The sequence below is a fragment of the Lachnellula hyalina genome (genome assembly GCF_007821495.1).
Source record: "Lachnellula hyalina strain CBS 185.66 chromosome Unknown contig00092, whole genome shotgun sequence".
NCBI lineage: Eukaryota > Fungi > Ascomycota > Leotiomycetes > Helotiales > Lachnaceae > Lachnellula > Lachnellula hyalina.
In genome coordinates this window covers 94403-107740 of record NW_022157206.1, presented here as the reverse complement: position 1 = coordinate 107740, position 13338 = coordinate 94403, and the positions used below count along the sequence as shown (strand labels likewise).

The 13338-nt window shown below is 45.8% G+C and overlaps 3 protein-coding genes across 3 annotated transcripts; 1 reads left to right on the top strand and 2 right to left on the bottom strand.

The window, feature by feature from the left end:
* Positions 1-1304: 1304 nt before the first annotated feature.
* Positions 1305-2810, bottom strand: LHYA1_G005788 (uncharacterized protein; the record flags this gene model as incomplete). Its single annotated transcript, XM_031150732.1, has 1 exon — positions 1305-2810. The coding sequence occupies one exon, from the start codon at positions 2808-2810 to the stop codon at positions 1305-1307; it is 1506 nt and encodes a 501-aa protein (XP_031004326.1).
* Positions 2811-5961: 3151 nt separating this feature from the next.
* Positions 5962-7359, bottom strand: LHYA1_G005787 (tRNA-specific adenosine deaminase; the record flags this gene model as incomplete). The annotated part of the gene is made up of 4 exons (XM_031150731.1): positions 5962-6773; positions 6831-7090; positions 7143-7173; positions 7227-7359. 4 exons carry the CDS (start codon positions 7357-7359, stop codon positions 5962-5964), a joined length of 1236 nt encoding a protein of 411 aa, XP_031004331.1.
* A 2374-nt stretch (positions 7360-9733) lies between these two features.
* On the top strand, positions 9734-11716 carry FUS6_2 (Efflux pump; the record flags this gene model as incomplete). Its single annotated transcript, XM_031150730.1, has 4 exons — positions 9734-10069; positions 10117-10683; positions 10736-11086; positions 11138-11716. The coding sequence occupies 4 exons, from the start codon at positions 9734-9736 to the stop codon at positions 11714-11716; spliced, it is 1833 nt and encodes a 610-aa protein (XP_031004330.1).
* Between the last annotated feature and the right edge of the window lie 1622 nt (positions 11717-13338).

The window sequence follows — 13338 nt, the reverse complement described above, 5'->3', positions numbered from 1 at the left end:
TCAACGACAGCAGCCTGCCGGATTCCATGCAGTTTTCCCCGCAGCTGTATCCCACTGGTGACTTCGACGTGCCGAAGGGCAAGGGCGCTGATGGTTGCACATTCCATGGGGATGGAAAAGGCCCGGGGAGTGTTACGTGTGGGGGCGTTTCGAGTGACTGCGAAGATGATCCGATTCTTAAGCAACCTAATGGCGGTGTGGATGAGTGTACGGAGGAGACGACGCAGTATGCTGTTCTTATTTGCAACGTCCCTATTCCTCCTTGAATGCTTGGGTAGAAGACTACTAGGTCTCATAGAGACAGGGGTGGGCTTTTGCAAATTTACCTCGACTAAGACTATATCTTTCACTTTCTAGATTCTAAATAACTAGAACCGCACTCTCCTCTAGAAGGCATTCAGATTTATATGTTTATACCTATAAAGAAACTTAAGGAAGCATTCCACTTTTAGAATCATATTGCACTCTCATACGTCTCTTCTTACGTTGGTACTCCCCTGCGTCGTTACATAAGTGCTCCTCTGACTAGCATATGGATCTCCCGAATCTTTCGTTTGACCTTCTGTTAGTGCTGCCAACTTGTCCGTCAACTCGTCTGCTCCGTTCTAATAGTAGTCGCAAAATCCACTTAACCGATTTCTTAAGGCTTAGCCTCAGCTCTGCCGTTATCTCTAATAACTTCGACTTCGACCTGCGTTTAGTCTCTCTTAAGCGCTGTTTTCAACAACGAATTGATAAGCTTATCTGGGGTAAGGTCTACAGTGCCATGCAACAAGTCTGAGCACCCCTCCTGTTCAGGCTAAAGCTATATTATCACACCTCCCCTTTTGTGACGAGCTTACAACACGATATCACGTGGATTGAGGATGTCGGACGGCGTCGGATATGATCATATGACGCTTTTATACTATTGGCTATCCTTATTCACAGATGGCCTCTAGGCACCTTATTACCATATTAATAGTAGCTGACAAGGATAATACTGTGATTAGGAAGGTGTAGGCGCCGGCGGATATGCAGCCGTTGTTGGGCCATTATAAGGTGCTTGGGAAGCGAGTTGCGGCATCTATTTCAGGGAGCACGTTGATTGAGTTTGCCGATTCAGGACATGCGCTGCAGATTCAGGATCCGGCGGTTTTCCATCACAAACTGTTTGGGTAGTTGAGCTAGGACTTGGATTACAAGGTCCAATAGTGAGAAGGAGAAAGAGCTCGTACCTAGTAACTAGTCTAGAAGCTTGTGGATTCAATAGTATCAGTTCGAGTGACTTTAGAGTCCATTTTGAAGTGCTTTGTTCTTTGTCCTCAATCAAAAAGCATCTCCGCAAAGCGACTCTTGGCGGCTTCCGGGTCCCAGTCCACTATCTTCCGCTCTTCCCTGGTCTTCATCTTTCGCTCAACAAAAGGTTCCATCGCGTTTCTCTCATCCTCACTCAAAAGATCAATCCTCGCCTTCCAGTAGTGGTTCCTCGGGAGTCCCTGCTCACGTGGGCCAAAGAACCTCTCATCCAGATACTTCCAGAATATAGTCTCGAATGCCCAGCTCTTCCGCGCAACATATGTCAGCCAGAATCTGCCCGTATCCCAACTCTCTCGCATATACGTAGACAATGGAACACCGGCAATTCCGCCCTTCAACTCTGTGTCTTCTTCGGCTTTCTTCATGGCTGAAATCCAGGTTTCCAGGCGCGGCTCATACAGTCTGACCCAGTCGTCAAGACCGGCTTCCCATTGTTCGGGTGTGTCCAGAAGCAGCCACCACGGAGGGTCCAGGGAGAATTGACTCGGAGCAGCATATGTAAATTCCCAGTCAATGATTGCAGTAATTGTGTCCGACGCAGTAAGGAGAATGTTTCCTGGGCGAAGGTCATCGCAGTAAAGCCGGAATGAATCGGAATTCGAAGGCATTGAGGACAACTTCATGCTCTTGGTCTTTGACTGAGCCGACCAGTTGTCCTCTTTGAAACCAAATTTGGAGAGCTTTCCGTCCCTGGCGAGTCTGCGGAAGAGTTGTCGAGCGACGTACTTGTTTCTGCATTCCTGTTCCGTTCTAACGAGATCATTTTGCTGGAAGACGAGCTGAGCAATATGCATCTCTGCAAGCCATACATAGTATTCATCAGCTGTTTGATAGGTCTTCAATTGCGGTGGGAGAATTACGCCTGGAATATTTGCAAGCTGAAGCATATCGTTCATGTTCTTCGTAACAGGCCTTGCTGCGATTGAGAAGGTACCCGGGTTAACCTCGACCAGTGATCCGATTCGAGGGAATGTGTGTTGCGAAAGTTCGAGCAAGCATGCCGCTACATGCTGATAGTGGTTTTGAAGGACTTCCTCGGAAATATAGGGGTTCAATGTGAACGGGTTGGAGACATCCTCGTTTGTAGCATTTTGAGCTGTAGCCATGCACTGGGGGTGCTCGATATATTCCATAATGATAAATGATCCCAATTTCGGGTCCTCACCATGGAAGAAAGTCCGAGCGACCGGGATCTTGGTGTGCTTCTCGAGGTACATCATCGTCGCAGCCTCGATAGAGGTTTTCTCAACAGGAAATTGGTCGTAACATGGAATAGGTCGTCGAACCAAGACCTCAGAATCAAGTCCCTCAACTTTGAGTCTGTATATGATATTATAGCCTCCGATACTCATGTGGCTAACCCATTTCGCGGTACTTCTAAACTTCGCTGTCCCGAAGTCCTCAACAGCGTGTAGTGTAGATCGTTGGCGAAGCTTCGGCTGCACTATCTCCCATTCTTCGTCTCTCTTGTCCCACACGAGGTTATCGAAGTCGTCCGGGCCTTCAATCATGATCCCGACTAAGTGACGTTGAAAATGGCGGTGGACAGTGACGGCATGTGATCTTCGCTCGATGAATTGACGATAAAGGGAGTTTAAGAGAGAATAGTTCTATCGAATGATTGGATTGACGGATCGAAGGCGGATAGTAACTGATGAAATGTACTTCGACAAAGGGATGAGCTATTTCAGTCTGTTGGTGTTTCTATAAAGCAAATGTCGAGGAATACAACCTGTAAGAGATTGTGAAAAGTACAGCATACAGGTATTCAGGCTCTTCCCCGTCGAAAAGTGGGTGTAGTAAAGTCAGGAATGCGGAGTACTGGTTGGAGAGGAAAGTTTGGACATCTACTCTACTTTTGAAGCCGGTGTTAGGATTTAGTGCTTATAAATATGCATTAGCTTTATTATAATATATTATATATAAATCCGGCTCGCTATATGTTACTCAGCCACTATTCTTCAGCCTGGTCATGTGTGTGGCGTAGTAAGTTCGTTCTTATATAAAGTCTCCGGCTACAGTAAGGCAGCAGCATCTAATCACCACCCTCACTTCCCTCAACGCCTACCTAATGTCCGTGGGCTTCGGTTTCTCAGCTGGCGACTTCATCGCCGCCTTGCAACTTGTCGGTACCGTGATCGATGCGTTGCGCGACAGCGGGGACTCTTCTGCCGAATACCGCTCCCTTATCGGACAATTAGATACACTTGAAAGTGCGCTATTAGGCGTGAAAAGGTTGGAACTCGATGATAGTCAGCATATAGAAGTGATTGCATTGCGCCAGGCGGCAGCGCAGTGTCAGGACGATCGATGCATTTTGGGAGAAAATCAAGAAATACCAGCCGAGCCTGCGGAGCGGGGGGACTGGGAGTTCGGGTCAAGGATGGATGGAGAAAAGTTAAATGGTCAGTGTGTAAAAAGGAGGATATTGTGAAATTTAGAGCCGAGTTGATGGCTCATACGGAGGGGATTGAAATGATATTGACAACGGTGCGGATGTGAGTGTATTTCGGGGTGTTGGATCACGATATACTTACTGATTGGCATAGGGCTGCGACGAGAGTTGACGCGAAGAAAAACCAGGATCATCATAAAACTTTAGCTGGGAAGATGCAGGACTCCTATTTCGGATGTATGCAGAAGATGACTCTGATCTTGGAGACAGTCTCAACGTTAGTTCTATATTTTCTCTTTCTACATCTCTACTGATTTTTGGCAAGCGGTATTCGGCAGGGAAAGCAGCTACTGGAAATGACGGCAAAAGTTATGTAAGTTCAACCTTGGATCCAGAAAGAGGAGGAGCTGATAAGCTAGTCAAACAAATGTTCAAATCTTCCAAATAGTACTAAATCTCCAGAATATTATTATACAAATTCCTGGCCAAATCAAGTGTCAACAACCAGTCGCCTTTATCGATGCACTTGGTCAACATACTCCATTCCACTTGGAATTTATCACCTCTGCCGAAGCCCTAACATTTGTCCTTCAATGTAATGTCCGAGACATTGGTTCAGGAGCAACTAAGATCGCAAATGGAGAATTCGCTATCCAAGACTTAACTACTAAGAGGGGTGTGGATCTTCAATTGCCATGGAAAGCATGTTTTCATCCTGGGCAGCAAGTGGCTATGAGCATGATATTCAATTCAGAGGCAATGAATATGTGTTGCCCAAAGTGCCGAGATAACAATGGAGATATTGTTTCAGAGGATAAGGATATTGAGTGTCGGAAGTGCCAGACGGTGTATTGGCGATTAATCTCGTGGAATTCTTCACAGCCGCTGCCGAGCTCCTCGATGATGACAGCAGAGACCACTTTACCTATGGAGAATCAAACTCCTGAAAACGTATCCTCGATGGACACGAAGCGCAAATTGCCTTATGATGAAGATTATGAGATGGCTCTTTTCCGCAGAGTCCGGATAAAAACTTTGATCGAACTTCCAGCACCTCCAGCGCCTTTTGATTCCCAAAATCAAAGTAACATCCAACAAACCTCGAGCTATTGGAGTGTCCCGGAACAAGTGGACTCTCCCGTGTTGCTACGACTCTTTCCCGCGTTACTACGACGCTTTGGCACTGATTGGCATGGGACATCAAATATTATGACAACAAGGACGCCTTTGATAGTATATACACCACCGTTTTTAAGCAATGGCTTACAATACCGTCTGATAGCAATAAGATTCGACGTGTAGCTAACATCTAGATGCAGGTTAAGAATTACTACACGTGGCAGGTAGACTCAGGGAAGATGAGTAAGTAGGAAGAACTAGCAAGAGAAGCTGACGAGAAAAGAGAGCGAGGAGAGTCTACTGGTCCCCTACCTTCTTTAACCATTAGTACTAAGAGACGTTAGGGACCCCCAGGACTATTGTCAAGATCAGAATCTGTTATGGAGGGCGTATAGGACTTGAATAATAGCTAGGCCATAGCTATGCAGCAAGCTTTGCTTTCTTAGCTTTAGCTAGTTAGTTAGTTAGCTGCTCCCTTGGCCTTAACTGATGACTGACTGACTGACTTATTAGCCTGTCTAGCCCAGCCAGGGGTGGAGGGTTCTTGAGTGCAGGTGGCTGGGAAGTTTGTTGTGCTTGAAGCCGACACACTGCATATTGATGGGTGATGAGAGGTCTGGTTGATCGTTCGGTTGGAGGAGAGCGAGGCTGTAGATCATTTCTCGGAGTCCGGGGGGCAGACGGCGGAGTGGGTTCCGGGGTCTGGGGTCGACGATGAAAGCCATCTGAGTGTATTAGCTTGAATAAATGATCTAGAGTATAGGGCTTGACCGACCTTGAGGAATTCATCTAACTATGAATACATATTTGACGTTGACGAGAAAGTTGCTGCTCGGATCCGAGTACTTTCGAAGAAATAAGAAGCTCGGATTAAAGTGTCCGCGTCTGTAGCGTTAGCGTGGAGTTATTACTATAAATATGATTTAATAATGGAGGATAACAAGTGAAATAACTACTTGAGCCATCCGGACATGAACCTGGAGGAAAAGCAAGCTAAGCCTAATGCGGTTATAGGTCGCAGAGTTACGGCTTCCCTTTACCAAATTGTGGCCGTGGAAAGAATGCACAATGACAGCCTTGAGCAGCATCTAACAGGAGACAGAAGATATGGGTCGAGAACCAAGACAAGGCGCCTACGGGGATCCAACCTAAATCTCAACCCCCTCAACACCAAACACTCCACCACCCTCATTTCTAACCCACCCCCCAAGAACCCCTCTAACATCCCCCTTGACCTGATTTCTCCCATCCAGCAACCCAGCTTCCTTAAAATCCCCATACTTCTTCATTCTCAAACACCTCTCAACATCCGGCATACCAGCCACAACCGCAACCTCAAGCGCAAGCTTCCACATCCTCCTCTTACAAACCTTACTCGCACCCCTTACATCAAACTGTTTCCTTCCTTGCAGCGTGCCGCCTATCAACGTCTCGGTACTGTTTGGCATCCATGATGAGGCTATGTTGCTAGGTACGACATCTTTCGCGCTGCGTCGGGAGAAAGCGAATTCTTTTTCTGTCGAAAGAATGCGAAAGTGCTTGAAGGAGTAGCCGCCTTCCCACTGGTTCCCGACAAGGGGTTCGAGGCGTCCGGATGGGGAGAAGGCGCGTGTGACGGCGGTAGTGGAGAGCTGTGAGGAGGGGAGCACGAGCGTGTGAATGTAGATGTTTGCGGGGGATATGAGGAGTGAGGCTATGGAGCTGAGGAGGGAGGTAGATTGTTTTAGGGAGAGTTTGTCGGTGCAGGATTTGGACAGGGTTGGGGGCGCATCTGGACGGGAGGGTTTGCGGCGGACTATGCCGAGAGCTGAGAAGTAGGAGCGGCCGTGAAGAATTGGCTCTTGCCCTGAATCGGCGATGTGTGGTGTTTCGGGGGACAGGGTGTCTATGGATTGAGGCAGTGACCACGGAGTAGCATCGTCTTGGGAAGCCATTGTGAGCTCCATGCTCGCATCTCCGCCTGGATAAAGTCAGAAAGGCCTTTTTTCCCCACCAATTCTAGAGCTTTATGACATACATGGAGCCTCCGAGCAATACATGTGAAGATTTATGCCATCTTTTAGAGCAAATGGTTGAAATTGAGAATCCGTTCTCTCAAACTCGTCTCTTACACGGACATACTCTGAAGATTTCTTCTTCGAAAGCGCAAGAGAATTGCATTCTTCTAGTAAGAATCGATTGAACGAGCGAATGGCAAGAACCTCAGCATGCCAATCATGCAAAACCACGCCTTGCGCCTGAGGGACGCTCTTCTGGGGAAGACATTTCATGCCAGTCCTACCACGAATCAGCAAGCTAGCTACATATTGAGAATGCAATGGTCTTATACGCAGCAGCTAGACAGGTGAATCCATTTGTTCCTGTAGAAAAGAGTCAATATTAGAATCCTTTGCGAAGATTTTATAGACGCTACCTTGAGCAACGATCCCACTTAATGGCACCCACTCCCTTACACCATTCGGCCTTGCTAGAGGTTTCCTTTTCTTTTCCCAGCTGTCGAACTGCTTCAAAACGGCATCCGCAATGTCATCCCCAGAAATCTCCATCACATGATGTTCTTGCTATTATTCAACCAAAAGAGGAAAGAAAGTAAAAGTGAAAGACGGGATGTGGTGTGGCTGTCATTCATGCCTAAGGCATAAATAATTTACCTAATGAGCCCCACAAGTTTCTTTACATAATATCCTAAATCTAAGTATAGTTTTACTACTTTTGCAAGCAGTTAATATAATTCTCAATCCTTTACACAGCATTTAAGAAATAACAGAAACTTTTGATCAATATCAAGGCAAAGCAAAATATCCAACCGATGGGAAAGGAAATTTCTAAGTTGTAGTTAGAAATACTAAGTGTGGACTGCTGCTGAAAATACTTGATCTTAACTTAAAACCAAAGAACATACGTATAAAACAGCATCTGCAATGTTATTACCAGAAAACTCTATTACATGATGTTGGTGTTATCAAGAAAGGAACAAAGCACGGGATGTGGGGTGGGGTGGATTTCGATCGGCGGGACGGGACGTCTATGGAACGGAGTTATAATAGATGCGCTAAAATAATTCCAACACTGAAGGCCATAAGCAATAAGAGGAAGATTTCTCCGAAAGCCATAATAGAATAGGGATGCTCAGTTTACGACATTAAAATTGACAGAGTTGTTTACGGAAGTATTCTACATGAGAAATCCGCTGTGGCTACCTAGATATCTACACATCTACCCTAATTGTACGACACATTTGGTGCGGTTTCTCTGGCCTGTACAGAGTGCTTGATTTGATAAAATGTCATCCTCCTATCTCCTGATGCTCTGAAAACGGGATCGCTCTTCTACATCATCAATAAAGGTCTGTTAACCCAATCCTACCAATCGACCAGATACACTATCCTCATGCAAGTTTCCTAGGAACGATCCATGTAGGATTCAGCAAGGATGTGTATGAAACAGATAGTCTCGTCCTTCTTCCGCAAATCCTGAATAATATACCCCGAGGTATAGCGTCTAGAGGAAATATGAACTTATTGAAGCCTTCATAGGATCATATACTATTACGGAGGTCGCTCCTAACGTTTGACTCTATACTTGAAAAATAATTTTATTTCTGGATCACGTCCTGGAATCTTATCCTACTTATACCTTATTGCACAGGTAAAATGACGGGCTCTCTAGGTAAGATATCTAATGCAGTTTTTTATGTGAATCCTTTCTCGGAGAAATGATGACAATAGAAGAATTCTTGAACTATCTCCGCCTCGAACGTCAACAAGAAAGAGCTGACTGGCTATAATGTCCAGTCAGGATTGAGCAAACAGTAAACTCGGCTTCGAAACATTGAGGGGCATTTCCAAATGAATACTGATTGGTTCCACGGCATGCCCGAAAACTAGATACACGGTATCTCAAAAGGGGGGCATCATGAGTAGGCAATGCAGATGTTAGCGCATCCGCGTTTAATATGTGTATCTTTCCGTAGGGCTGGAAGGGATCTGGACCATGCTTTAGCGCCAAAGTGGCGTCGCCCAACAAGCTGGGAACCCTTTGAGAATTCACGAGGCATGAGTACACAGTACAAGCCAAAGAAACATCTCTGATAGCAGCATCATCAAGCAAAGCTATCGGCCTACCTTATCAACTTGCGCCACGTATCAAAAACTGGAGCCGCACGCATGGGGGTGCTACAGACTGCCAGGATTCCAACTCAGGCTTGGGGATTTTACATCTGCTTTATTCTTGGTCATAACAGCCACCGGCAAAAATAGAGCTTCTAGCCCTCCTATCTTATAATCGAGAATGGAAGTAGTGGAAGATTTTCATACCAGCTATTTTTACTCCTAGGTAAGGGCTGACGATGGTCTTGTTCTTAGCTCACCTTACCACACACCAAGAAGGGCAACCCTAAAGGTGATGCTGCGCAACTGTGGGATCTGAATTGAGTTTATTATTGTCTGCTTTTATCCTTTAAGACTCGACCAATTATCCGTCCCTTTTCCGCCTTTTTAACCTCACACCCCGCTTCTTACAACGCGCTGGTAGCCTCAAGTGTTTCAATGTCCTTGTAGTGCGGGGCAGATAATTATAATTTTCCTTGAAATATTTGATACGGCGTATTATAGTGGCTGAGTCACAATCCTGCGGCTGAGAATAGTGTTAGCACACCTATTTTAAGGGATTCTACAGGGGGCAGCCTCCCGAAGAGTAAGCACGAACCGCTTGTCGGTAAAATGGGAAGGCATGGCTTGGTTCATTTTCATGATAGCTGCAATACCAGGTACATTATTATAGGTCTTTAATGTTAATAGTGTAGTGGGGGCTTCTAGAGAGTAGGTGGCTAAGCTGATATGTACATGGCGTTCCTGTGTATGTACTGTCCAGCTTGGGTTTTTCCTCCTTTCACATCTCCAATTCATTTGGTATTCCATCATGTATTCTATTGGAGATATGTTTTCTCCACTTGATACAGTCCGCTTTGAAGATGGGTCTAGTCAACATGTACCCTCAGTATATAGCCAAACTTTTCCAAGGACAAGTTTCTCAATGCTCAAAAGCTCTAGTTCGTTTTCAGAAGTTTTTGGCAACACCGAATCGGTCGTGTCAACATCATACTCCAACTCTATGTCCGAAATTAAGAAAGAAATTGTGGTCAAAGATGCAGAGTTGTTGAGAAGAGGCTGGCGGTTCTATGGCACATTCGCCTGTTTGGCATTACTCAATCTGATCTGTGCTATCGATGCCACTATTCTCGCCGTTGCCTTACCTGTAAGATCGACTGTGCAGTTCATGGTATCTTGCTAATATCTTTCAAGACAGTTGCCACAGATCTCAAAGGAACCACCGCCATCCAAGCTTTCTGGTGCGGGACAGCGTTTCTGTTAACCTCAACCGTCTTCCAACCCTCTTGGGCCCAATTCTCAAATAGCATAGGAAGAAAGTCAGTCCTGCTGACTGCATTACTTCTATTTACTATTGGGACAATCATCGCTTCAGTTGCCAAGAGTATTTCCGCCTTGCTTGTTGGCAGATGCGTGCAAGGAGTCGGAGGAGGCGGGCTCGTTGGGTTGACATATGTTATCGTATCTGACATGGTCACTCTCCGAGAGAGAGGCAAATGGTTCTCGGTGATATCTTTGCAATGGGCTATTGGGAGTGTGCTCGGTCCTGTCATTGGCGGTAGTTTTGCCGAGCACACAACTTGGAGATGGATATTTTGGTTGAATATCCCATTCTGTGTCTTTGCAGCCATCGGTATCCCTATCTGCCTTCGACTCACTCCGAGAGAGGGGTCCGTTTGGGAGAGGTTGAAGCATTTCGACTGGCTTGGCTCTTTCATCTTCGTTGCTGCCACAACAAGCTTCCTTATTCCACTCACTTGGGTCAGTTTATATGAGTCGAGGTTTGGAAGCAACGTACTGACTGCGAATACAGGGCGGTGTCATGTACGAATGGCTGAGCTGGAGGACCCTTGTACCTCTCATTCTCGGCATCTTTGGCTTGATCGGTTTCGTAGTCTATTCCGTCTACTTGTCAACAGAACCCCTTATTCGCCGAAGTCTGTTCAACACCTCAACTTCGATCGTTGCATATTCCGGAACCCTTATTCACGGTATAGTAGTTTGGAGTTTGCTGTACTATATGCCACTTTATTTTGAAGTGGCTAAGAACTACTCTCCGGTAACTTCTGGCGTCGCCATCTTCCCTTTTACATTCACTATCGCTCCAGCTGCAGTCATGGTGGGTATCATAATAACCAAGAGCGGACGATATAGGCCATCAATTGTAAGTGCCAACCTGGGAATCTTTGCATTCGGGTGCTAACATACCTGGAAGTGGATAGGCTGGTTCCTCACAACTTTCGGCATGGGGTTACTGATCTACCTCCAACCATCCACGAATATGCCGTCATGGATCTTCCTTTCCTTGGTCGGTGGTTTTGGTACAGGAATGCTATTCTCCGCACAAGGCTTCGCAGCCCAAGCATCATCCTCCAATGCTGACCTACCATTTGCCGGTGCAATGTATTCGTTCTTCCGAGCATTCGGCCAGACCTTAGGAGTCGCCATCTCTGGTGTGATTTTCCAAAACACATTTAAGCAAAATATCAAAGCGACTGTGTATGCCAGTTTTGCTGAAGAATGGTCTCGGGAAGCGAGCAGTTTCGTGCAAGTCGTGAAGGCATGGCCTCATGAAGGGGAGAAGGGCATCATGCGAGAAGTGGTGATTAAGGCATATGTTGATAGCTTGAGAATGATATGGGTGGTAATATGTGTGCTGGCTGGAACTGCATTTCTATGTTCTCTGATTTGGGTCAAGGAGATCAGCTTGGAGAGAGACTTGGAGACTGATCAGGCCTTCATTCATCATCGGAAGACTGCCTCGACTGACGAGGAGAGCAACTCTAAGTCGTGACGAGGTTTTCACATTTTGTTGTATATATGTAGCGTACATTAGCGAATTTAGCTTTAGCCACGAGTATTTGAATTATTATCAACGTCAGTAACAAATATATAAATTACAGGTTTTCACTAGCATTAGACTATCTACCTAATTATGTCTATATTCTGAGAAGTCCCATGGCACGAAGGACGACAATAGTAACAAGTCTCGAAGTAGGTGTTTAGGAAGCTTTGGATTTCCAATGTCATATTCAGCAGCGTTGAGCAGCGTGACGAGACTAGCCAGCCGTGCTTTTTAACTTTGTTATGCCAGCTGTGATCCAATAGAGAAGAGGCGTACTCTACACGTCTCAGATGTTGTCATTACCTGATCTATAACTTCAAAGTCAAGGTATATTGGTGTCTTAATTTGGAACAATAGCGTGGGGGTCTTGTCCTTTTGCTCTGGAAGCATACAGATAGTACTATTTGCATTGGCTTATACAGGTACGATTCTACCTTCTGATGTCTCGGTACCCATGATACATTCTAGACCCCCGAAGCCAACATCTGTGGATCTTGTAGCCGACAAAAAGAGCTCTTCCTAAACATGCTAGATCCACGAGCAACGATCAAGACTCTTATTTCAATGGGACTTCAATCTTATATTTGCTGGGGAATACATGCCTTTACATCTCAATGTATGTGAATCTGAAAAAACCCATGCCTGGGATGTGGATTCACCCAAGACCTCAAGACATGTACTTGGACAGGGAAAAAGGCAACCACAACTGCTTCAACATCTTCAACATCCTTCTTTCCTCACAGCAATAAGAAACAGCATAACTTTCGGCAACCAAACAGAGGTATGGTCACCTCATCAACGAAGGCCCACAAAATGTGCTGTCCTAGAACCAAGCTCAGATAATCCACGCTGGTAGGCAAGCTGGCACTGCGAGGAAACCTTCAACCTCTATACACAGCATTCGATCCGAATCCGAACTTGAAAGAAGTCACTTTTGAGCCCCCAGTCGATTCCCCGATCTAATGCACAACAGAGGATATATCCAACGAGAACACGCCAAGGAAAGTGCAGCAATTTCAAGAGAACCCAACAAAACAGTAAGATCGCAGAGAGATTATTCAACAATCGAATTCCTCCGAATATTTATATTAGATATTCTGCGTGTACAGAGAAGTCTTACATGACTTAGGTGATGGTTCTGGAAGATCTAGAAAGATGCTAGAGTCCTTTTCACAACAGTGGCAGAGGCGGAATGACAAGCACAGCAGCCAAAATCAGTAAGACTGTCCATTTGCAAATTTCGTTCCTGATATATAAATATTAATATTAAAAATTCACTGATAACTGGAAAGGTACACGTAACAGGCCCGGTGCAGCACGAGGTTGCGCGTTACAGCTACAGCGACAACAGTCGCCAAATTCCAGCCGCACGACAATCCCTACCGCAAACAGATCACAACCACAACCTTCACTACCACTTACACACCCATCCGCAAACCTTCACTCACCCCCAACTACTGGAATACGCGTACCGACCAGACGAAGGTCTTCGATCCCCTTACTTTCCACCACAGAGTTTCCCTAGATCTCTGTACCAGCCGCCAACGACGCGTCCCCTCCCCGTCCCTCAG